The following is a 21764-nucleotide window of genomic DNA, read 5'->3' on the forward strand; positions in this document are numbered from 1 at the left end:
GTTTTGCTTTTCTTTCACCGATGTTTTATGGTAGTTTTCAGTGTACAGTTGTTATACTACTTTTGTTAAATATATTTCTAAGTATTTTATTCTCTTTGATGCTGTTGTAAAGGAAGTTTTTTATTTTTTATTTTTAAGATTTTATTCATTTGAGAGAGAGCACGAGCGGGGGGCGGGGGGCGGCGGCGCAGAAGTGAGGGAGAAGCAGACTCCCCCTGAGCAGGGAGCCCGACACAGCCGTCCCAGGCCCCTGGGATCGTGACCTGAGCCGAAGGCAGATGCTCAATCGACTGAGCCACCCAGGCGCCCCTGGGATTGTTTTTTAACTTTCATTTCCGGATTGTTTAGAAAAAAGAATGGTTTTCTGTGTATTGGGACACGTGATTTTTCCTCACAGGGAAAGGACCACACGTGTGCATGCTTGTGGACTAGTTTTGGGGACTTCGTAATGCTGTGTGTGTCCATTCTGAGTTTGCGGCACTTGCACATGATTGATCACTTCCGTGTCTGAGCGGACGCGTGTTCCGCTCACAGTTGTTAACGTAGCAGTTCTGCTGGTCAGGTACTTTGAAGTACTCTATCTTCTAGGGAAATCTGAAACTCTTAAGCAGTTTACTCTGGGACTGCACGTCTGCGCTTTTGCTTTGCTCCGATGAAGCAGTTTCCCAGACAGAGCGTGACCACGCAGCCGAGCGGGATGGCGGTGCCCTTGGGAAGGGGTTGCTCGTAGAGCTGCCTTTCTGGAACTGGCCCTGGCTGCAGAAGGCGTGGTGGTGCCTTAGAGCGGGTCCGATGAGATCCTGAGCGGACGTGTGAAGGTCCGTCATCGAGGCTAGGTTTCAGCGGAAGCCGCGGGGAGAGGCACCGGCTTACCGAGAAGGCTGCGGGCTTGCTTCGGGGTCTGTTTCTCTTTGAGCAGCCGCTCTGTTATTTTGGAATAGAAAGTTTGAAGATTTGAACAACGTAGCCCTAAGAGTCACATTTACGTTAGTAGAGGAGCGTGTAAGTTCTGTTGTCTGTGTCGCCTTTGGTTCAGCATCTGGGTGTTTTCTTTCCCTTCCAGCTTTGGGAACATGATGAGCAAGGAGAAGCGAGAGGCGGTCAGTAAGGAGGACCTGGCCAGAGCCACCCTCATCACCATCACCAACAACATCGGCTCGATAGCAAGGATGTGCGCCCTCAATGAAGTAAGGGCACGCGCAGTTCTTTAGGTGCTCTGAGGAGAGTACGGAGCGTACCAAGGGGCCTCCGCTGCTGTGCGACGTCCGTCTGGTGCGGACGGTGCGTCGGCGTGGCTGTGCGGGCTGCAGGCGCTGCCCCGGGAAGGGGGAGCTCTGCACGCGGAGCCTCCTCTTCACTGAGGGTTTCTGTTCTTTGTTTTCTCAGTGAAGATAAGTATTGCCAGTCTCTCGAAGTAAAAGTGCATCTTTCGGGGAGACGGGGGGAGGCCGGAAGGCAGGCAGAGCTCGGTGGCGGGCGCTGTGGGCGGCGGTGATGGAGAGCAACGGACGAGGCCCCGTGCGCCCCGCGGAGCCCTGCGGCCCGGGAAGGCCTGTGGAGGAAGCCGCTGCCGCCGGAGAAGACGGGGCGGCCCAGGAGCGCCCGCCCTCCCCGCCGCCCAGCTGTCTCTGTGCTTTCAGCTTCTTTACAGTGCTGCCTTGTAGCATTCGGGTCAAGCAGCATTGTACAGGGCTATGAAAGAGCCGAGAACGGCCTTCCCGGGGCCCGGGGTGCAGCTCTGCCGCGCGTGCCTACTCACGCGGTGCTGTTTACAGTCCTCTGGGAGAGGTGCTGTAGGCATGTGGCTTAAAAAGGAGACTTTGAAAGGTACCAAAAGATTGTCTCGTTTTTAACTAAAAAGATACTGTATCAGCATCAAGTAATTAAAAACATGCTTCATTCGAATATGTTAAAGTTACTGTTTCCTTTATCGCATGCTCCTTTCCTGTCCTTACTTTAAGATCTGTTAGTTGGTGTGCGTGTGTATACCATGTCAGAGTTTTTATTTCGATACTTCGAACGGCACCGCTGTATGTTTGATTTGGTTTTGGATCATAAATCGCCTGGAGCTGGGCATCTGGTAGCTTGCCACGGATCGCTCTGCGGGGAGGCGTTTTTAAGTGTGAAGCTTTTCTTTGGTTGAATTTTATTCCTGAGAAGGGACTTACTCTGGAGCGAGGTTTCTCCTCTGGAGAATACGACCGTGCTTAGGAGTTTGGTGGGTATTATTGCCAAGGCGCTTTCACAAGGGCTGTCCTGGCGCAGATCTCTAGCGTTGAGTGAGTGGGTCAGTGTTACCATAACTTGGCTCGTTGCTGGGGGTGGAATTTCAGTTGTTCTGCTAACTTTTAATAGGTTTAAATGCTTTCTTTGCTGGTGGGGTTGAATTTTTTCCTGTTATATTTCTTGTATAATTTGCAAATAAGTGTCACTTTCCTTCTTTGAATTGGGGTCTTACTTTTTTTTAACTTTTCTGTATAAAACTTCTACTTTAATAACAGTTATTGTTTGTCCTATTTAATACAAATGGTTTTCCTAATTTGTTTTCTCTTGTGACATTTTCCGGCATGGTTTGAAGCGGGTCAGTCCAGAGTTTTCTGGGTTCAAATTTAAGTGGCCTTGGCCAACTCGATTAAATGTATAGTTTATTTTATTTTTTGCTCAGCAGTCAAGTTGCACATGGTGCTGTGTTTGGGGTAGCTTTTACGAGAGGACAGAAGTTAAGATGAAAACTAATTGCCTTTTTTTGATGTGCTCAGAACATTAACCAGGTGGTATTTGTTGGAAATTTCTTGAGAATTAATACGATCGCCATGCGACTTTTGGCATATGCTTTGGATTATTGGTCCAAGGGGCAGTTGAAAGCACTTTTTTCGGAACACGAGGTAAGCGGACTGACTTCTTGCGATAATGTTACGAACGTAAAGGGCATGCAGTCCCCACTGCATTGGAACTTGAAGTACACGTTGAAGTGGGCTGCAGTTCCTATTTTTTTGTGAAAGAATGACAGCGGGTTTAACTTTGATTGTAATGTTCAAAAGCTATTTAGACCTGATTTAATGCAAGGGAAATTTCTGGTTAATTTAATTGTGAGATTCAGCAATTTTTAAGAAATCTTGGTGAACACCTCTATTTCTAAGGTTATGTGCTTTTCCAAACCATCCTTTTTATTTTCCCCATTACGCTCATTTTGTAAATGCATTTACTCTGGGTTCTGCTTTTTTCCTTTTGATGTCAGTTTTTATGTATTGCTCCAGTTCACGTGCCGCTTATTTAAGATGTGTGTTCTAAAACCAACAAAAACGTATTAAGATTAGAGCCACACTGTTATAAGAACTTAACACCTAGACAGGCTAGAAAGGACAAAACGGAAGAGACTCTTTGAATTGCTGAGCCTGATATCCTATATGGTAAAGTGCTTTACTGTTTTTCCAGCTTGGGGAAAAAATAGAACCATAGCTGTGGAGGGGGACCTCTCTTCTGTCCCCTTGGTTGTGGGGTAGTTGAACTATTTTTAGTGTTGCTGGATTTTAAATAGTGTTATCATGAACATTTTTCAGAATTGTTTGTGCACGTTTACTTTAAGGGTATTTATAGGAATTGACAGAATACGATTCGAAGCGCTACACAGGTGGCTTTTTCCCTCAAAGTTGCTCTTTTTCCTTTCTAAGTGGCTTAAGTTCATAGTTAAAATTCAAAGTGCACAAATTCCCCTTTTGAAAAAGCTTAAAATTTGGTCATCTAATATTTTAAGTTTATCTTATTAAGTTTTTAGTTGAGTAAATGGGCCGCGTGCCCTTGTGTAAGGGTAAGGCGCACAGCGTGGGCCGCTGCTAGACTTCGTGTTCCTCGGCCGCGCTTCCGGCCGCCGGGGGGCGCTACGGCTCTGTGTGCTGGCCTTCAGCGCGCTCTGGCCTCTCGCCTGCCCCTTTGTACGGCTGTACCCTTAAGGCTTTTCTTACTTTTCACGTTATCAATAAATCGGTACCAAATTATCGTTAAGTTTCTTATACCTTTTATCTATATCTTACTTTTTGTGATCTTTGACCAGTTTTATTTTGCTTTATGTTAGAATAAAAAGAAACCCTCTTTCGTGTCACATCGTAGTATAACTTTCCTCCTGCTCCGTTTCTACCTCTTGAAACCCTTTTCTAGGTGGAACGTGGAGACTCATTTCTTAGGTTAGCTTTTTTTAAATCTTCACACCGTAACAGTTACGGTTTGAACGCTTTATGGAGTCTTGGTTGGACAACCTGTCATCCTTCCTGCCGCCTGACCTCATTTTCCGCCGGCTCTGACCGCTGGCCCTGCTTCCTCTTGCCGTTGCGTCCGGCCTCCGACTCGAGCGTCACCGCTGCGCTCGTGGAACTTGGGCAGCTTGGGCTCCCTGCGTCTTGAAATCCCCTCGCGCTCTCACCCTGAAGTCACTTTAACTACCGTGAAAGCTTTGTGTGCGTTCCTGTCAGCTTTGTTTACTGTTCTCGTCGTAGCCTCTGGTAGCTTGTGACAGTTGGCATCTTCTACTTGCTGGTGGGTTCTGGATCTTCAGGGGAGCTCATTGAATGGTTAACTTCATCTCTTCTTTTGCTGTTCAGAACGCCACGGAAAACAAAGTGGATAGCCAGCTGAACCCCCGGGAGTCAGTCCTCTGGCGTCTGGTGGCGGGGTCCCTCAGCGTCCCCTCCTCCTGTTCAGCCGGGTGGCCCCTGCGGTTGCTGGCGACCTCTCATCACCCACATCGTGCGGCTGCCTGTTTTTAAGGCCAGGAAACCGAGTGAGAGGAGAGGCTTCAGCTTCTCTCGGGTGTGGCCACTTTTCTTGGAGTAGTTTTCCTTGGGCGCCCGACTGGACCTTCGTGACTTACGATAGACACTGCTAGCACATCCTTCTCAGTCGGGGGCAGGTCTTTCAGGATCTTCCCACTTTCCTTTTTCAGTCATTTCTGTCTTTTTGAAAGTGCTTGACGGATTACCCTTGGGAGACCGTGACGGGGTCTCGACCGCTGGAGGATTGCCCTCTGCTCTGATGCCCGCTGGCGCGCTCTTTCTACCAGCGCGGGTTTTTCTCATTTTCTGTTACATGCAGCCCTTTTTTTCTTTCTGTTTTTGGGATTTACTGTCTTGGTTCTTGGTTGTATTTGACTTCGACTACTTCCCTCTGGAGTTGGCCTAGCATTGTCCTCCTTCAGCTGCCGCTTGTCTGCCTCATGCCTCTGCCCCGTCTGCGGGCTCTCTGTTCTGCAGGTGGCGCTTTTCCACCGTGCCCCCCTCTTCCCCTCGCATTAGCACCCTCTCGTCCACTCCTCTGCCGCCCGCCTCCGCCAGTGCCGCCCTGACGGCTGCCTTGTTCCAGATCCAGGCAGCCAGTTACGTCCTGGTGTGGCTGCTTGGCTGCTAGGGGCCCCTCAGCCTCACACGGGCCGAATGGAAGCCCTCCTTGCTCACCACATCTCTTGCTCCTGTGTCCCTGTCCTCAGGGGCGCTGTCACCGGATGCGAGGGAAGGACCTAAACCTCCCTGCTGGCCTCTTCCCCTTCTTCGGCAGGTCTGAGTCCATCCCACCCTCTTCTCCTTCTCCCTTCCATCGCCAGCCCAGTTAGGCCCTCACCCTGTGCGACCAGCCCCCCAGTCCGAGCTCTTCCTGCTCCGTTGCACTTATGTCCCATCCTCCCTTCATTCCTTAGTTGTCTGGAGAGGCTCCGGGCCTCTGCTGCTTCCCCCTCCTGCCGGACACAGCCCCGCTATGGTCTCTTACAGACGTCACTGCGCCGCCGTGGGCCCCAGCTCCTGCAGCCCTCAGCTCGGGCTTTGGTCTCACATGCTGACCTGCCGGGCTGTCTTGGACATCCGACCCTCCTCCCCAGCCTGGGAGCTCCTCAGAGCTTCTCTGCCCCCACGCTGGTCTTGGGCTCAGCAAAATGGGTGCTCAAGGAATGGGTGTCAGGAATTACGGGCGCTGTTGGCTTTAATAGTAGTAATCATATTTATGGTAATTTAAATAAGTCTAAGGAAAATTGCTCTCATTTTTGGTGTACTTTTTTTTCAGGGTTATTTTGGAGCCGTTGGAGCACTCCTTGAGCTGTTGAAGATCCCCTGATCGTTACCTGGGGAGGGGTTCCTGGAACATTCCACAATGGGATCTGTGAACTTTTGTTTTTTAAGAGACTTATTCAGTTTTATGATTGTGTACTACCCGAATCAAAGCAAGAAAGGACAAGTGTATTTTTCTAAGTCCTCAAGATAAATCCTAAAAAATTCAGTCTAAACTAGTAACCGGTAAGGAAAGATACATGTATAAAAAAGTGGACCATGCCCGCGGCAGTTTGGATCTGCTGTGTTGCGGTTGCTCTCAGTGCAGCTTTGTCACACCTGCCATGTATTTTTGAAATTCAGTGTCGCTTGCTGGAGCCACTTCAGGGGAGAGCTGTTCTGTGTTCAGCTGACTGTGGTTTTCTGTCCTGTTGAACTTGCTAGATGTAAGGCAAGCACTGTATGTTGTAATCTAATCACAATGTTGTCAAGATGGCCTTGGAGATCATCACCTGTGCATTAACTCTGGTGTGAGTTTAGCCTTTTGTGTGAACATACTGAAAAACATGTTTTATTTCAAGGATCTGCAAACTTGATTGGGCAGAGTAATTCTGTATTTGTAACTTGGCAATTAAGCAACTTTTGGAAGGGCAGTTCCAGGTTACTCTACACCAAACAGTCCTGGGAAGGTCTGTTTGGAAAGATGGGGCTTAGTCTACCCTGGGCAGAATATCCTGGGGGGCGGGAGGTAATTTTGTTGAAGTGATTTAAGCTAGCAGAAAAAATGCCACCTGGAAGACTAAACCCAGACCAAAGGGGCCTCTTGAATCGACATCTTTTCATGGAATTGGAGAGTTCGGTTTTTTGGGCTGGTAGAAAGTGAGGAATTGAAGTCCATTGATTAACTCATGGGGAGCAGGGCGGGGTACTTCCGCCTTCCCCTCCCACTTGGGGTCTTTACTTGCCAGAAATTGCCAGGCAGGCTGGCCGGTAGGACTGCGTGAGGGCTGCATGTGCAGGCTCCAAAGGTAGCGTGATGAGAGGTTCGAAGATGGAGTCTTGGTAGATTGACTTAGAAGGTTTTCTTTTTGCTGTACAGAATAACTTAAAAAACCCTTCCCCTTGGAGATAGAGCACCGTTTTATTTTGTGTATTTTTGTGCCCGCATCGCTGTTGAAGGCGATGAAGGGTCTGTATAAAGCAGCCTTTGAACCAGAAGGAAACTCCAAGACTCTGCAGCCTCCTTGGCGCCTGGGCAGGGGGACCTGGCCGGAAGGTTCCAAGGGTCGGAAGGGCCCGGGGCCCCTTGGGTCGCCAAGGGAGGAGGGTCGGGTCCCTTGGCACCTCTTGTGTTGGCCGCGTGGCGGCAGCAGAGGCACGTGGCAGCACTTTCTCAGGGGCCACCCCTTCAGGCAGCTGGGCGCCTGTGGGTTTTGGGTGCTGCCAGCCTGGCGCAGGCAGCAGAGCTGGGGGGACGCTGTGGAGATGAGACCTGTGGCCCCTGGGTGGTGATCGGCTTCTCTGCTGCTGCCACCGCTCGTGGCGCTTGGGGCGCTCAGCCCCAGCCACCTCTGATCTCATCCCTCAGCCCTCAGCCCTGAGACATGTGCCTGGTGGCCCCACGGCCCCCACGGCCTTCAGAGACAGGGTCACTACCCACTCGCTGATACACAGTTGTGCTTCTGGAGCCCTTGTGCCCCAGGCCTGCTCCGCTTGCTCCCCTCCAGAGAAGGTAGTGGAGGGAGGGAGGGAGCCCGCTTCGGAGGAGATCCGGGCCCCTGTGCCGGGGGTGCCCTGCTCTCCCCCTGCCTAGACGGTGCTCACGAGGCTGAGACCAGTGCTTTACGCAGCTGGCCTCACTGCAGCTCTGTTCACCCTGCAGTTCAGCAGGAACAAGCCTGCCTGAGGTTGCACGGCTAGAGCGGGCCAGAGCCCCCTCTCCTGCGTCGCACTGACCTCGCGCTTCTATGAACGCAGCACTTCCTGTCCTCGAGCAGCTGTCTCCGTGACTTCTCTGCGCTTTGTGCTCAGCTCACACTGTCACTAGCTGGGAGGGTGCCTGATCCGTCACCAGTGCGTTGTTTCTAAGGCTAGCGGACGTTTCTGGCCTCTTCAGTTCTGCCACAGCAGGCCCCTCTTGCTTTTCCTGCTGCCTCCCAGGCCGCTTGTGCGTGGCCAGCTGCCGCTGCTCAGGATGCAGGTGCGGTCCCACCTCCCTAAGCAGCCATCAGCCCTGGATGCGGGTTTCTAAGGTGGTGCCCCTCCCAGCCCTCGTGTCCGAGCTGTAGCCCCAAGGCAGTGACCGCCTTCCCCTCTCACCCCTGAGTGTCCCTAAGGCCATCGCTACACATTCTCTTCCCTGAGCCTGACCCCAGTTTACTGCCACTGCACTGCCTCTGGCGCGTGAGGTGCATTAAATAAACTCCCATCCACGGGCACGTCTGCCGTCTCTCGGCGGCGTCCCTCCCCGGCTGCCCGTCCTGAGGAAGCCGAGGCTCCCCCCGCTGCCGGAGACGGTGTGTGTGTTGGGGGGGCTAAACCAAGATTGGAGATGAAGGCTCAGGCTGAGTGCTGGGATGCGGTGACTGGCAAGGGGGGAGGGAGTCTCCGGGGGGTGCCCAGGCTTGTTGGGGAGGCTTGGTTTCGGACTGTGTGGTCTTGACGTCAGAGGGCAGCTGGATGTGTTTAACTGGAGACCTCAGACCTGAGAATGATGTGTATCTAGGTGGGAGTTTGGTGGACGGGAAGGCAGAGGGAGAAGAACAGTCACAGGATGCGCAGAGAAGGAACAGGCTGCAAAGACAGTGGTCCCGTACGGGGCTGGTGGGGGCCGCTGCCCAGGCCGCTGAGGAGGAGGAGCTCCCCGGGCACCTGCGTTCAGAGGAGGTTCAAGAAATGGTCCAGATTTGTGGCAGGGTCATGAATGGCCTTGAGGGAAGCCCTTTTCCCCCCCAAACTGTGGGGCCAAAGCTGACCTGCGGGGGTCCCAGTGAGGAGAAATGGCAGTCACCACCGGACGACTTTGGAGCAAGAGATGTTTTTTTCTCTTAATGTAATATAGTTGGTATTGCCCAGTCTGCGATGCAGCTAGAGGCGTGCGGCGTGAGCCAGCCCCACCACCTCCACCCCCGAGCGCCGGTGTCCACGTCGGCGAGCCCGCTGGTGTGTCCAGCCGGATCCGCAGTGCCGAGGCCAGGGTGGCAGGTGGGGCCTGGGCCTCTTTCTCCCTCACTGGGACCCGGTGCTCCGGTCCTCATCCTTGACCCCACGCCCCAGCCCGTGGGAGGGTGCAGGCCGGAAGCTCCCTTCGTCACAGTCCCGCGTTGCTGGTGACCAGCTCACTTTGATCACAGCCACTCACCTTGACTCTCCAACCCGCGCCACGCAGGCTGAGGTGGGGTGTAGGTGACCTCAGGCCCTCCGAGTTGCAGGGTACATACTCCATACAAAGTATTTTCAAAACCTGCTTTTTATTTACATTTAAGTCAATTACATGCATGTTTTGTTTTTAAAACAGGAGTAATTAGCCAAAAATGCATTAAAATTTTAAAATAGCAATTAAATATACAAAAATATAGCTTACAAAATGCGAATGTTTAAAAATATTCTGCTGCAGAATTCTTAGTGTACAAACACGTCTATGAAACCTGAAGCTCAGCATTTCATAAACCTTTTTTTTTTGAGGGAGTTATCTGAGATCTGGTGAATAAAACCCAGTGGGCTAAATAAACGACAGGACTTAAACTACCCCCTTCTGGGCAATGATGTCAAGAAACACAGAGACGACAGTATCAGGAACGCTCTTGGAAGACCGGGCCCTCGTCAGGAGGGACTTTCCTAACCCCGGCCGCGCCCGCTCTGGCAGGGCCTGCAAGGGAAGGGGTGCGTGGAAGGACAGTGTGCAGCTGGCCCTAGACGCAGGTCTGCCAGGCTCGTGCTGGCACAGGGAGCAGAGAGGAGCTCCATCAAGCTACGACAGGTCCCTTGACACTGGGGGGGACCACCTTCGAGGTCCATGTCCCTGGAGCAGGGTAGGTGTTCTCCCTGATGAGAGCCACAAAAGTGAGTGCTGGATTGGTAAGCGATGGGTATGGTGCTTGGTCTAAAAGTGGGATGAAACTGTTTGCATCTTGCAACAAGTTGGGCTCTAAAGGGGAACACACTGAGCAAGTCCCATTTTTCTCCTGATAGTCTCACTCAAATGGAAGCACATTCCGTGGCACGTGGGATCTTCCGTTCATCTCCACTAAAGAACCACTCCAGTTTTCAAGTGCAGAGTGAGGCACGTTCATCTCTTTTACTTAAAATTCATAATAGCTAATGCGGGAGACATTCTAACCCAGGACGAGATACTCAAGTAACAGAAAGGTGGCGCTTCACATACAGTTCCTGTCAAGCTTTAGGTTAGGGGCCCAAGCTGCACTTTTAATCCAAGGGAAGGCAGGATGCCAGGGGGGCTGGCGAGGACCAAGAGGCAGGAGTCCATGCCCCTCCCCGCAGAGCTGCCTGGAGGAAGCAGCTTTATAAACTCCTGCAGGGGCAAAAATGGACTTAAGACATTTTTTCTTTCTTTAAAGAAAAGATGACTAGTGGAGTAATTTCTGTGGTCGAAAGGAGAAAATCCTGTGGGAAGCATTTTCTTTTTAATGTGTGCCTAAAGAGTGGGGCGGGAAAGGGAGCAGAGCGCATGGCCTTGAACATGGACACTGAAGTGTGTGTATCTGCGGTTCACTTGGAGGAGCCTGCCTACGTACCTGCTTAGCATCAGCTGAGACATCGCCCCCCCGTCCCCCAAACCAGAGGCTGCCTCAGGCTTCAGTTGTTGCTGCTTCTCAAACCCCTGCCTCAGAAACACAGGAGCTCGCCTAAGAAATCATGGCGGTGGTAGCCAGACATCACCCCATCAGATGGGGTTGGGTGGGGGTGGGGGTAGCTCGTCCAGGCCCTGCAAAGGCTGCTGGACCTGGACCGGGGGCCTGCACTGCTGCCGTCAGTAACAGAGCAGGACCTGTTCTCGAGCGTCCTGTCACAGACCAGAAGGAGTCTGGAAATCGGTTGTGCTCACATATTATCTGAGCACCTGTGTGGTAAGGGCCACAGAGGGACTGCTGTTTCTGCTTTGTATGGAAAACTAGAAGTTCAGTTTGCTGCAATCAATAAAAAATAGTGCCTTATTCAAAAAGGAATGTGATTGCAAAGACATCCCCCAATTATGGGCTCACCTTTTACAGATACTCTGCCTTCTGGGATGGCTCTTCCCCCATGAATAGGAATGCTCCTTGGATATACTTGTCTGGTATCACAAAGTAAAAAAAAAAAAAAAAAAAGAAAAGAAAAAAATTATGTACACACACAAGCACACGTGTATACATACACATGTGTGTATTCACCTGCATATGTGTAAATGGTCACTGGAAGGATCTACATGGAACAAACTAAAAGTGGGCATTCAAGGGCTAATAAAGTTGGGCTTGCCAGGTCAACGATGCAAGGAAGACAATGATTCGTGAGCTATGTGAGGGGGTTACCTACTCAGAAGCTTACGCGATGGCGCTCGGGGAGCACTGTGGGAAAGGTACACGGAGGTGACTGGGGAAGATCAGGAGAGGCAAAGGAAGGGACCCGGGCGGACCCAGACCCCAGGGGAGCCCTGTCCCTCAGGAAGTTCCTGCTGAGGTTCTGTTGCTACCTGGACTACAGAGGAGCCCCACGTGACCTGCATCAGGATGCTGCCTATAATCAGAAGCTGCCACGGCCCCAGGCCTACTGCCCACCAGGCTTTGGATGTGGCTGGTCCTCACAAGAACCAGCAAAGATGTTACTACAATTCCTAGGTGGGGGATAAGAAAACCAGCTTTGAGAGGCTAACTTGCATAAGGACACATGGCTGGTGAATGGCAAGGGGTGATTTTGAATCACTGAGCACTTTTTCTGTCCAGAGCTCTAGGGATGCTTCCCTTGTTCATTTTGTAATTCTCAGCCTTTCAGAGAATTAGAGTTGTTCAGAATAGCTTAGCAGAGCAGGACCAGGTCATGGAGGTGACAGGCTTTGAAGTGGGGCTGTGGAAAGGGGCAAATCATTCTGATGGGCCCAAGGGACGTGGCACTGGGGAAAAGGATCTTCATTTGTCAAGACCTATCAAGAACAAGCTATCTGGCAATGATGGTATGTTCCCTGTATTCCTCACCCCAGACCTCCCGTGGGCCATCTGCTCCCACCTGGCCATTTCTGTCTTGTCCTGCTCCCTGCCTTGGTGGGTGCAGACTACGAGGACCTTATCTGCTAGGGACAGGCCCAACCAAATCACACTGTGGCAAAGAAGTGACAGAGGACAATACCTTATGCCTACTCTTTAGGAAACAAGTCAGGCTGGTTTTGTTCCCTGTTGCTAAAGCCAGCTGGATTCAGCTGCTCCCCTAGCAGTAACTAGAGAATGATGCAGCCGCCCATGGAGTTCCCGGTTATTTTCTTTTAACCCACAGCATACAAGTAACATCCAATCTTTGAGCTGCTTAAGACACATTAAGAGAAAGTAAAAAACCTCCATGTCACCAGCCAGTGGCCCAAGAGCAGACAGACCAAAGACCCCACGTGTCTAGATTTAACAAAAGGTCACCCAACAACTCACCAACGAAAGACAGATGTGGCTAGAGTAGCCTCACTCTAAAGTGTAAGCCTGTGCCAAGAATATTAGGGTGTCCTTAACTCATTCTTTAAAAAAATGTCGAGATGGAGGTTTAACCTCGTCCACAGAAGACTGTGTTTTAATCAGAATTAAAGGAAGATGTAAGTGAAGGCCTGGCCTTGCGGTTTTGGCAGTGCGGCAGAGAGCCCTGGAGGGGGACCCAGATGTGGGGAGCAAGTGCATTCAGGCCCTGTTGCCAAGAGTCGCGGCCACTGCTGTGCGTGGTGCTGGCCGTGCTGCAGTGAGACAACAGAGCCAAGAAAGGAGATGAGAGCGAGCAGAGGGAATATTCGCCACTCCACGCCCAGCCCCATCCTGGCGGAAGAACTGCATTGAAAAAGCCCTCTGCATTCGCAAGGTGCCGAGGTCATGGAGGTGGTACCTCGTGGGGGCTGGTGCCCGGCGGAGCGTGCGGCATTCCTGAGCTATCCTCTACCGGCCGGAGTGACGCGCCAACCAGGTCAGCTCGCGCTTCCTGCGATACAGGAAATGAACTCCTCTACCTCCCTACACACACGGACTCGTGGGCGGTCTCCTCATACTGACGCACAGGGACAGAAAAAGGCTGCAACTGACCAGTTACAATCCTGCGGAAGCTGTGAACTGAAATCATTTGCAGTTTAGAGCACGAGAAATCTTCCTCTGAGGGGAAAAATTTTCTTTCCTGTTTGAACCCCGTAACGACAAGGTGAGATCTGTCCCAAAGCCATTCCATGGGAAATGGTGGGTGCTGGCCACTAATGAGGCTAGTCCAGAAGCAGGCTTACTTCTGACATTGGTCACTGGAAACCTTTCACTGTAAACTGGGTGCTTGCAGTATTCAACTCCGTTGTGCTACCAACACAGAACGCAGAAACCATGAAAGTAGGAACGCACGAAAAGTTCTTTTCAAGGATGCCCGACAGGCTAAGGCTTTCATATAAAAATATCCCACACTTCCTTGCCCTGTTTCAGCAGCAGCCAGTTGGCGTGCCATGAATAGGTCACACAGAGGAAACAGCCAATTCTGACCAACTGGATTTGTAATTTTCCAAGCTGGATTCTGCCCAGCACTTTCCTAGGCTAGTGGGAATTTTCCTCCTCCTCTGGCCCCAGCCACCTGAGCCAAGGACAGGTTCCCTCTCCCATTCTAAGACGGTAGAGGCTGGATTCCAGAAAAAAATCCCTGGAGACATGCCGTGAACAGAGTAGCAAAGCTTCCTCCATCGGCTCTCCATACCACGCAGACCACATTTCCAATGAGAAACTGTCCCATTCACACCTGAGGAATGGAGCAGAGGCAAAGCTGTTGATGAGAAGTCCACCCTATGACAGAAGGAGGTGGAAAGGAGGGCTGTGGAAAAGAACTTTCTATCTGACCCAAAGCCACTTCAGATAGCTAATTTGTACAGTATTCATGAATCTGAATAGATGGAGTCATTTCTAGAAAAGTTGGGCAGAAAACTGAAGAGCAGCATGCATTTCTCTCCTATAAAGACACTTTGAATTACTCATCTCAAGTCTGAATAGTGCGGCACACACCGGCGGGTGAACAGCCTGCGGGAGCTTCCTGACACTATTTATAATCTCAAGTGGATCCCCGGCTTCAGAATTACATAAGGATCTTATTTGGGATGCTTTAAATTGTTAAAAGGTCAATGACAGGCATTTTCTCTTAAGTAGAAACAGGGTAAGAGGGAAGAGAACAGAGGGAAGGAGGGGGGAGGCAAGGGGGTCAGCATCCTCTCATCTCAGCAGGGCCGGGAGGACTGGCCATTCTCAGGAAGGAGTTCCCCTTGGGAGCCGTCTGAGGGGCTCACAGCAGCTCCTTACCAAGGCAGTGGGCTGAGACTAGCAGCTGTGCTGGAACCACACTGCGTGGGCAGCACCCTGAGACCCCCTGGGTCACACAGGGACAGCATGGGCTCACTAGGAAGTCAGGGGGTAAATGAGAGGAAATGGCTTCTGACCAGGCCTTCCCAAGCACATCTAATGTTTTTAGATGATTTGATAGCAAGTGTCGTGAACTTGAGGGAGAAGGGGTGGCGAGGGGCACCGCTGCTCTGTGGTAACCAAAGCCCTTGGGTTCCAAGATGACCTTATCAAAGGAACATAATGTGAAAAGCCTTGTTGGCACTGCCTCACCAATCACTGGCAACCAGTCGTGCTTCGGCTGAGGTAACCGCTGGTTTTACTTGGCTCAGGGGCTGCCGGGAGGGTCTGCTGCTGCAAAGGCATGCACGGTCTGCATAGAAGCTCGTCTGTCCACAGGGGGTGGGGGAGTGGCTTTAAAGACCTGCCCTCAGTTCCCTTCTCTAACAGTTCTGTGTATCTTCCCTTCTGCTTGATAAAGATTCACCTTGACATGGAGATAAGTATCTGGGAGACAGAGTAATGGCGTCAGCAAGAGACCCTCATGAAATTTCTTGAACATAACCGGAAGGCTCATCCATCATCCACTCCTCTTGGCATGGGGTAGTGTCAGCGTGCTTTGGTTGTCACAAGACCCAGAAGTCTGCGTTTCCAGCCGTGCTGGCCCGAGATCTTCATGAGGCAAAGAAGTGGCAGCTGGTGCCCCAGGTAGAGCAGCCGACACAGAGACCGCTTGTGTTCCTCCTGGCTCCACATGGGCATCGGATCCCGCAGCAGTTTGATTCTTGGGGGAGCTATACAATGTTCTCTGCCCCGGGCAGGGGTCCCTGTGGGGGTCCACGGTCCTGCTTACTGTGCAGCTGGGCCAGCTGCAGAACTGGCATGTTGCACAGTGGACACACCTTCCGAACCTCCAGCCACTTAATAAGGCACCTGCAAAGCGAGACAACACAGCAGGAAGAGGTCAGTCCCATGCTCGTGGCCCCTGCTGCCCACATGCCTCATGGGTTGAACACCTCTGTCCCTCGTAGCCAGGGGCCAGTGTGAACACTCAGGTCCCAAGCAGCTCCACCAGCAGGCGGACCACAGCCGTTAGTCTTCCAAAAGGTGATACTAAGAAACCACAGTCAGCATGCTATATCCTTGAATTATCCATGACTTGTTAATGAAGTACACTGAGGATGGTCGTGGGGAGTAGAAATAAAAGTTTTTAATAGAAATAAAAAACAAAATTGTGAAAGAAGGGGGAATATTAATATGTCTGCATGGGAGATGGACTCTACCATTTACATTCAAACTTTATTTTGATTTAAAATAATGATGGTTTTGATTAAAGTAAGTTTTTAGGAATAGAAGCCCTTGTTGGAAAGTTTCAGTTAAGTAGCTGTTTATAGCCCGGGCTCTAAGGAGGTGTGGGCCTCTCTGGCTCTCTGCCCAAAGTCCTGCCTGGTGGTCACGTTCCACCTGGTCCTGATCCCTCCCAATGTCACGTTCACACACATAGACACAGACACACACCTCACCCTGTAGGGTACATTCCACTTTCTGCTTTACAGACCAATCAAAGCTGTCAAGCTTGTCTGGCACTGCCCCAAGTCCACAAGTTGGCCGATATGCCTCAAACTCAGGTCCCTTTAAATAATTCCATACCAATAATACTCACTTTCTGTGGAAGGCATGCTTACATGGACAAATGCCCAACTCATCTCGAGGCTTGAAATCTTCTAGACAAACTGCGCAGAGCTGAAAGACAAATTCACAGATGAGGCAAAGTGTCTGCTAAGCACTCTCGCAGGCCCCAAAGTAAAGTGCAGACCCCTGAAGCCAGCCATTTGAAGGGACTTACAAGGTCCCATGACTCCTTAAGTGAAAGAAACAGACTGGAATGGACCAGGTCTTCTGAAGAAGAGTCTCCTGCTCTTCCTGTCACACGTCTTCAAGAAGGAGGACAGACAGGAAGAGACAGCGAAAGGCAGCTTCCTTTACTTCGGAGCATCAGGAGGGTCTCAGTGAGGTTACTCTCCGTAGACAGGCTGGGTATACTGCGATTTCCCTGTGGTGGGTGAGGGGCTCATTTTCCCAGGGAACGCCTGCTTGGCAGCACAGCCCCTAAGGGGGGCTCTCCTTTGGTTTTCTCATAACGTAGAAACTGAACCATGGCACAGCCTGTGGTAACATGCTTTTTATAGTTCCCGGGGCCCCTTGCTTTGGCACTGTCCTACCAGTGTTTCTATCATATACAGAGTTACTGAAGAGTCACTGAAGTTAAACTTATGAAAATATACAGATGGGGCTAGTAGCACTCTCTGACAGGTGGCTAGGCTCCACTGCCTGGAAAGAGGCCTTCTCCGTCACAGCCAGATGCTGGCTTCCGACCACATACTAGTGCCCAGGGACATCAAGTATCATTGCATATGCCCACTTTACAGATGAGAAAACAGAGGCTCAGAGCCATAACCACCTTGGTGAGTAGCCGGGCCTGGCTGGGGACCCAGGTCCGTTGCACTGATGGCTGCTGCACTACTTGTCTGCTGCCCAAAGGTTGAACTCCCCCCTGCTTGCTTCCCTGTCCGTCTCCAGGGATCCTGGTTCAGCCATCACCATTTCTTGTCCATCCTGTCGACATGACTTCCCTGTTGCCTGTATCTTAACCTGTAATATGTAACCCAGTCTTAGGTTATGTGACAGGACACGTGGCTCTTGGTGCCCCATGGCCAGTGCTGTGAATGTTGGTTTTCCTACACCCTTCTCTGGGGAGCTCTCCAGGGGCTCGTGTATACAGCAGATAGGATCTTCACAGGAGGAGGAAAAGGGGTAACTGTCTTAGGCTCAGCATTACTGTGGAGACAGCAGGGGAGAAGGCAGGACAGTTAGCCTTGGCTCAGACACCCACTAGCTGTGGGACCTCTGCCATATGATGCCTCTCTAGCTCTGTTTCTTCGTCTGTAAAGCGGGGACACTACCTGCCCCACCGTCATCAGTTCAGACTAGGGGCAGGGCTGAGGAGGCGGTAAGGCAGTCTACCAATGCTAGTTGTTTTTATTTACATTTAAATTTCATGATGGGAGCACTATTTTTAAGCCCATTTTTGACTTCTGGAGGAAGGCTGAGAACAAGCTGTGGGTACAGATGAGGAACCAGCAGTTCCAGCCATGAGGGTGGTCTTTTTGGGCCTTAGCTTCCCATCTGTAAAGGGGGATGATGTTCCCACCTCGCAGACTATATGAACAGGCCCCTCTGGCCTCAACCACCAAGCTTCCCTCCCAGCACAGGGAAGGAAAGAGGGTCAGGACTGCCGGCTCTGTTTCTGGAGATTCAGTGCCGATCCTACCAAAGGGCAAGAAGTTGGTCAAGCCACTCATTTTAATTTGCTTATTTTTCTAGGATCTAAGGTTAGATTTGTAGCCTTTTCAAAATGGAGTTATGATTAATGGTTATAATATGCTATTATGTTCTTAATCAAATTCTAAAACCATAGCCACCTGAAAACAAAAAAAAGATAAATTCTGACATATTAAGTGCCAAAGGTGACCAGAAGCCAAGGGCAGTCACAAAGAGAAAAGCCTCAGATCTGACTTCTCAGAAGTTCCATGAAGGGTCAAGCTAATTTTACAACTTTACAGATCTTATTTTGCAAATCAGTTTTACTTTCCAGTATTTCAACAAGATTGCTTCTCCAGTATAACTTCCCATACCTTTTTAAAAATGGAGATGTAATTCACATAATATTCACCCCTTTAAAGTATACAATTCAGTTTTTAGTATATTCACAGAATTGTGCAACCATCACCACTATCTAATTCCAGGACATTTCATTCCCTAACCCCAAAGCCCACACCCACAAGCAGTCACTCCCCATTCTCCCTTCTTCCCAGTCCCTGGCAACCACTAATCAATTTTCTGTCTTGATGGATTTGTCTATTCTGGTCATTTCCAGAGTGAAATGGAATCATGAAATGGTGTCTTACAATATGTGGTCTTTTTTGTCTGCCTTCTTTTACTTAGCACGATGCCTTCAACGTTCATCCATGTTTATTCATTTTTATGGCTAAACAGTATTACGGATATACCATATTTGTTTACCCATTCATATGTTGATGGTACTTGGATTGTTTCTACCTTTTGGCTATTGGGAATAATGTTGCTCTAAACAAGTAATTGAGGGGCGCCTGGGTGGCTCCGTCAGTTGAGCGTCTGCCTTTGGCTCAGGTCATGATCCCAGGGTCCTGGGATCGAGTTCCTGCTCAGTGGGGAGCCTGCTTCTCCCTCTCCCTCTGCCCACCCCCTACTCCCACTCATGCTCTCTTGTGCTCTCTTAAATGAATAAGTGAACAAATCTTTAAAAAATAAAAATGGATTACTAAAAATGTTCAAATAACCCAAAGAAGGCAGGAATAGGGAAAGAGAATGACAAAGAGAGGGAAAAGCAGAAGACAAATAATACAATGGTAGATCTAATTCCAAACATCAATAATTGCCTCAAACGTAAGTGGTCTAAACACACCAATTAAAACAAAGACTGGCAGAGTGGGTTAAAGGAAAAGAACCCACCATAACCCAACCTTATGCTATCTATAAGAAAACTCACTTCAAATATAATTATATAGGTAGACTGAAAATAAAAAGATGGAAAAAGACATGCCATGCAAAATTAATCAAAAGAAAGCTAGAGGTGCTATTTATTTTTTTTTTTAAAAGGAGTTAATTCTTTTTGTTTGAGAGAGAGAGAGAGAGAGAAAGAGCTTGTGAGCATGAATGGGGGAGGAGCAGAGGGAGAGAATCTTCAAGCAGACTTCCCACTGAAAGGGGGGCCTGACGTGGGGCTTGATCTCACCACCCATGAGATCACGGCCTGAGCTGAAAGCAAGAGTCGGCTCCTGCACCGACTGAGCCGCTGGTGCCCCAGCTGGAGGTGCTACATTACTATTGGGCAAAGATTTCAAAACAAAGAAAACTGTCAGAGATGAAGAGCGATATTAAATTTTCAATAAAAGGGTCAATTCACCAAGAAGATATAATCCTAAAAATCCTAAATGTGTATTCAGCTAACAACAGAGCCTTATACAAATGAGTAAATAAATAAATGGAAAGACACAATGTGTTTATAGATTAGAAGACTCAACATGGTAAAGATGCCAATTTTCCCCTGATTTATAGATTTAATGCAATACTAATCAAAATCCCAGCAGGATTTCCTCTTTCTTGTTGATATAGACTAGCTGATGCTACAAATTTTTTTTTTTAAAGATTTTATTTATTTATTCGACAGAGATAGAGACAGCCAGCGAGAGAGGGAACACAAGCAGGGTGAGTGGGAGAGGAAGAAGCAGGCTCACAGCGGAGGAGCCTGATGTGGGGCTCCATCCCATAACGCCGGGATCACGCCCTGAGCCGAAGGCAGACGCTTAACCGCTGTGCCACCCAGGCGCCCCTAATGCTACAAATTATATGGAAGAGCAGGAACTAGACTAGCTAAAACAGTTTTGGAAAAGAATAAAGTTGGAGGATCATACTGCCTGATTTTAAGACTTACAAAGCTACAGTAAGTTTTATTAGTAAAGCTACATTTAGACTGGTATTGGTGAAGGGATGAGTGTATAAATCAATGGAACAGAATAGAGAATCCAGAAATAGAGTCACAAAATATGGCCATTTGATTTCTGACGAAGGAAATTTAATGGAGAAAGCTACCACTCACCAAAACTAGAGCTGGGGACACTATGGTGAACAAATCAAAGACTAAATGCAAACAGGGAGTAGATCATAAACTAATGCCAAGACTCTCGGGCTTCTCTTGAAGAAACCCAGATCTGGCAACAACTGGCCTGTATTGCCCCATGGCAACAATCGGCTAGAGCTGAGTGCTGGCAACTCCTTTAACAGGACCTGCATGGCCCGGTGTGTCACAGCTTCCACAGCACCCTTCTGCTTTTGACACCAAGACTTCATTAGATGCCATTTATGAACCCACTTGTATGATTGTTCTGTTGTTTCTCTTAGAGATCTCCTTCTCTATATCTGCGCCTCTATGAAAAGATGGAGAAATAAACAAAAATGGGGAAAACTATGGGTCTTGAGAGGACATTTTTCTTCATAGAAGGACAATATATTCTCGTGTTTTGATTATGTATATAGTATCTCCTTAGCTTCACTTAGTGTAAGTGTTGTCTGACTCCTGTACTGGTAGAAAAAATTAAGCAAAAATGATATAGTCACAGCTATAGAGCCAACTGTCTAAAGAGCTGGGGTGGGGGTGGTGGTGTCTGGGCATCTGAGTCTGCAAGGTCCCAGGAAGGCTCTCTTAGGGGAGCAAAAGCCAAGAAGCAGCTGTGTGATTATGCAATACCAGAACCCCCAAGAACTTCTCAGCATATACCCCAGATAACACACAGCACCCCTCTGCACACTCCAGTGTGACTTTCTCATTTATAGTCCCCTCTACCAGACTGTTAACTGCTTAAGTGCAGAAATTAGTATTTTATGCTTCTTTGTGTCTCTGTAGTTTAGTATAGTGCCTGACACGTTTTATGTATCCAATAATTCTAAAATTATTACTACTATTATTTTAGAGAGGGAGGGGGGAGGGACAGAGGGAGAGGGAAAGAGAGAATCCCAAGGATGCTTCACACCCAGTGCGGAGCCTGACGCGGGGCTTGATCTCACAAGCCTAATATTATGACCTGAGCCGAAATCAAGTTGGACACCCAACCAACTGAGCCACCTACGTGCTCCAACTCTAAAATTATTTTAAAAGTAATATATTAACTTACTTTCCTTCTTTAAGAAGCCATTACATATAAAACTAACATCTCTTTGAACAACTTCCCCTAATCTTTTTTCTCTTCTCTTCCTCCATGTAACAACTATGTGTCCTTCTCAAACGCAGTAAAACACCTTGTAGCATGCATATAAATCCATGAACAATATGGTGTTTAGTTTAGTTTACATGTGTCATATAAACATTTATATCACTTCGTGACTTGCTTGTTTTTGGATCCCACTAGAGATCTACCCCAATTGATACCTTGATAGAGCTCAGTCCTTAATTTTGCCTACATTATAGTACCTCATTGTACTGTATCAGGTTTCCTTCCTTCCCTCCCTCTCTTGGTGGATAATCTTCCAGTATTTCATGTTGTATTTATTCACTCACCACTGATGGACATTTTGCTTGTCTTTGATTTTTCACTATTGTAAT

The 21764-nt window shown here is 49.2% G+C and overlaps 2 protein-coding genes across 5 annotated transcripts in view; one reads left to right on the top strand and one right to left on the bottom strand.

Moving 5' to 3' along the window:
- Positions 1-20630, top strand: part of PANK2 (pantothenate kinase 2) — a 40469-nt gene extending 19839 nt beyond the window's left edge. The window contains exons 5-8 of one of the 3 annotated variants that reach the window (XM_057312648.1): positions 1064-1187; positions 2760-2885; positions 6046-6275; positions 15048-20630. In XM_057312648.1, the coding sequence (XP_057168631.1) occupies positions 1064-1187; positions 2760-2885; positions 6046-6096 (301 nt within the window). In that variant the 3' untranslated portion in view covers positions 6097-6275; positions 15048-20630. Of the gene's footprint in view, positions 1-1063; positions 1188-2759; positions 2886-6045; positions 11212-15047 lie in introns of those variants that run through there. The other 2 variants (XM_057312649.1, XM_048222189.2) reach the window with 2 other exon arrangements.
- Positions 9483-21764, bottom strand: part of RNF24 (ring finger protein 24) — a 74751-nt gene continuing 62469 nt past the window's right edge. For both annotated transcript variants that reach the window (XM_048222191.2, XM_048222190.2), the window contains exons 7-8: positions 16230-16309; positions 9483-15499 (exon numbers count right to left, since the gene is read on the bottom strand). In XM_048222191.2, coding sequence (XP_048078148.1) covers positions 15361-15499; positions 16230-16309 — 219 coding nt within the window. In that variant the 3' untranslated portion in view covers positions 9483-15360. The remainder of the gene's footprint in view (positions 15500-16229; positions 16310-21764) is intronic.

The sequence above is a fragment of the Ursus arctos genome, unplaced genomic scaffold (assembly GCF_023065955.2).
Source record: "Ursus arctos isolate Adak ecotype North America unplaced genomic scaffold, UrsArc2.0 scaffold_16, whole genome shotgun sequence".
Classification (NCBI taxonomy): domain Eukaryota; kingdom Metazoa; phylum Chordata; class Mammalia; order Carnivora; family Ursidae; genus Ursus; species Ursus arctos.